The sequence below is a fragment of the Carlito syrichta genome, unplaced genomic scaffold (genome assembly GCF_000164805.1).
Source record: "Carlito syrichta isolate Samal-C Ts95f unplaced genomic scaffold, Tarsius_syrichta-2.0.1 Scaffold287507, whole genome shotgun sequence".
Taxonomy (NCBI): Eukaryota; Metazoa; Chordata; class Mammalia; order Primates; family Tarsiidae; genus Carlito; species Carlito syrichta.
Window position 1 is genome coordinate 6,810 of NW_007231603.1, and position 3,146 is coordinate 9,955.

The 3,146-nt window shown below is 52.4% G+C and overlaps 1 protein-coding gene across 1 annotated transcript in view; it reads right to left on the reverse strand.

Annotated features, from left to right (window-relative positions):
- Window positions 1-1,198: 1,198 nt before the first annotated feature.
- SHB (SH2 domain containing adaptor protein B) overlaps window positions 1,199-3,146 on the reverse strand; it is a 107,630-nt gene continuing 105,682 nt past the window's right edge. The window contains exon 8 of the mRNA XM_021709848.1: window positions 1,199-2,050. Within this exon, the coding sequence (XP_021565523.1) occupies window positions 1,867-2,050 (184 nt within the window). The 3' untranslated portion in view covers window positions 1,199-1,866. The remainder of the gene's footprint in view (window positions 2,051-3,146) is intronic.

The window sequence follows — 3,146 nt, forward strand, 5'->3', positions numbered from 1 at the left end:
AAGATGACCCGGGAGGTGGACTGGTCACTCAGGACATGGATTTGCACAAACCACTGAAATCCACAGCAGCCGCCCTCAGGCGCTGTTCCCACGTGGCATGTGGCCTCGGCAAGTCCTTCTCTGGGCCTCTGTCATGGCATCTGGACAGTGAATTGGAACCACCTCTAAACCATCTCTTGAGATATGAGCAGCACTGATATCTGGACCTGCTGGTGATGTTTAAAATGGGTCCCTTGCACTTTTCCCATATGTGCCAGGGACACGGGTCATCAGACTTTCAGCCCACTCAGCCAGACAGGCTGCTGTGTGCTTGAGGAAGGCTTGGGGCCCTCCTACCTCATTCAAAGGGTGTAGCCACACCTTTCAGGCTGCTGGGTGGGTGGGAAAGACTGGAGCCTTGTTGGGGTCCACCCCGAATGTGTGGGAAGAGTTCCTGCAAGAGAGGTGTGCGTGTGTGTGTTCTGTGTGGAAGCAATGTGGATGACCGAGAGAGTTCCATGTCCCAGGGGCAAGAGAGGTGTGTGTGTGTGTGTGTGTGTGTGTGTGTGTGTGTGTGTGTGTGGAAGCAATGTGGATGACCGAGAGAGTTCCATGTCCCAGAGCAGTCAGGACAGCCTCCTCCATGAGCAAGTGACAGCAAGACCATGCAGAGCTGGTGAAAGAGCACTGGCTGTGAAACCTGCTCTGCTGCTTATAAGCTGTGCAACTTTGGGCAACTTACTTTCCCTCTCTGAGCCTCCCTTTCCCCACAAGTTAGATGCCTTGTGGGGCGGTGCTGGCCAGATAATGGGGAGAGCCTTTTGTAGACAGGGGCTCATACAGACTTGCCATTGGCAGGAGGTAAGGCTTGGTCGTTTGGTCAACATTTAGGGCTCCAGACTCCTGTCTACTGCTGGAACCTGAACACAGGGTCTGGCTGCACTTTCCTGCAGGTTGGTGCCCAGGGCTGGGGAAACCCCTCTGGCTAGGCTGTGCTCCTCCAGGCCTGTGTGCCAGACTGCCTCAGCCTACTCCCCAGAGCAGGCCAATCTGGCATCCAGGAGCTGCTGAGGGCCTGGGCGGGGGCCTCTGCCTTCCTCCCCTCTCTGGTCTGTCACCGCAGCAGGCCCAGAGGAGACACCCCTTGCTCTGGGAGTGAAACCAGTGGACAAGCCCCCTCAGAGACCTTCTGCAGTATATTAAAAAAGGGATAAGACTATATATTAAATGACTATTTTATTTACACAACCTATTCATAAATAATTGAATCCTCTCTTGACGGCACAATGATTCCTTGAAGATCGCCTAATGATTACACTGAGTGATTAAGGTAGATCAGCGGGCAGACTCATCTGTGTGTGACCATGTTCTCTCACATTTGTGCTCCACGCGCACTCAGACACACACACAAACCAGTGGGGCAGGACCCCTGGGCTCTCCAAGTGCCAGCATTTGGCTCCCAGCACCAGCAAGGGGGCCATGGGAAAACTGCCCCAGACACAGGTGTGAATTCGTGACAGCTGGAGAACAAAGAGATGCGAGCCAGGGCGTCCCGCTCTGCCCCCCAGGGCTGCTCTGCCTTTGTTCATCCTGGAAGGCATCTCTTTGGATTTGCAAATATTTTAATTCACAGAAACTCAAGGAGGGGGTGGGGCTGGGGACTTGGGGCTGGGGCGGTGTGTTGGCTGTCCCCCGGTCTTTATCCAGGCCTTCTCCAGCCCCCGGAAGTAGCAACAGCATTCTAGAGACATGCAGTGGTGTGCTAGTACCATACACACGACACAAACTTGACACGGCCATAGCTGGCCGGACCGGTTGGCGGGCAGAGGGGCCTCTGGCGCCTCCAAGTCTCAGGATCTGTCACAGAGCAGGGCGGGGCTGGTCCACTCACAGGGTCCGCACAGCCACTGGGTAAAGGAGGGACAAGTGTTCGGCCCCTTTGATGGGTAGCTTCCTGGTGGTGTAGTAGTGGATGACTTCCGGGACGCTGTCGAACGGGGGACTGTTCTGACCCAGAATGTATTTCTCTTTGGTTTTGGCCAGTTTCATGTGCATAAAACCCTGGTTGCTCCTGTGAACAAAACATAAAACTTATTAGAACCATCCCTTCGATGTTGGGGCCTGAGGCCAAGAAGGGATCCTAGCCAGGAAGCAGCTGCAAGTTGCACCTCTCCAAGCCAGGACCAAAGTCCAGGACCAGTTGAAATGCAGCTGCACCTAAAAGCACCCCCAATTCCAGCATCTGACTGGAATCAGCAGTGGCCACCATTGTCACAGAAAGTCATCCGAGTTTTCTTCAGGAAAAAAAAAAGCAAAACAAAAAAACCAAAAACTTGGTACCTCTTCCTATTACTGATGCAGATACCTTAAGCCTTGCCTAGCAGATGCAAAGTGTGTTTATATCCCTGATGCCACAATACATGGGCAGGACAGGGGTCATCACCCCTAGTCTACAGCTGAGAAAACAGAGTATGGCAGGTGAGCTGTTCTCAAGGGGTCCACCAGTGAGGTACTACATTTCCCAGCCTCCCTTGCATCCAGTTAGCCATGTGACTAATTTCAGCCAATGGAATGTGGGCGGAAAGCACATCCTTTCCCAGCTTGCCCCAGACAGGCAGTCCTTTAGGATGCGGCAAATGCTCAAATATATTTCTTATATGATGGAGTGAATAAACACAAAAACACATGTAGCTGGTTCGGGATCAGTAGTTGGCCTCATGGCAATCACCTGGGATAACTCCCACTAGCCCAGGGGCAGGAAAGGGGTTGATAGCAGTTAAAGGTATTTCCTTTTGAAAGGCAAGTTGCAAATTTAAAGACCTGCCAGGCACCAGGCAGGTTTTGTTTGAGAAAGGCCAAATGGCCCAGAGATTGGCCATTTCATGGAAATGGAAAAGAGTCTTATCTAAAAACCCCTTCTGAAGTTGATGGTTTACAAGCCTGCAGTTCCTGGAAACCATTTGTTCTTTAAAAAAATCTGATTTTGCCGGGCTCAGTGGTTCAGCCTGGAATCCCAGCGCTTTGGGAGGCTGAGGTGAGCGGATTGCCTGAGCCTACGGGTTCGAGACCCGCCTGGGCAACTTGGCAAGACATCATCTCTACAATAAATCAAAAATTAGCTGGGCGTGGTAGCGCACGCCTGTAGTTCCAGCTACTCGGAAGGCTGA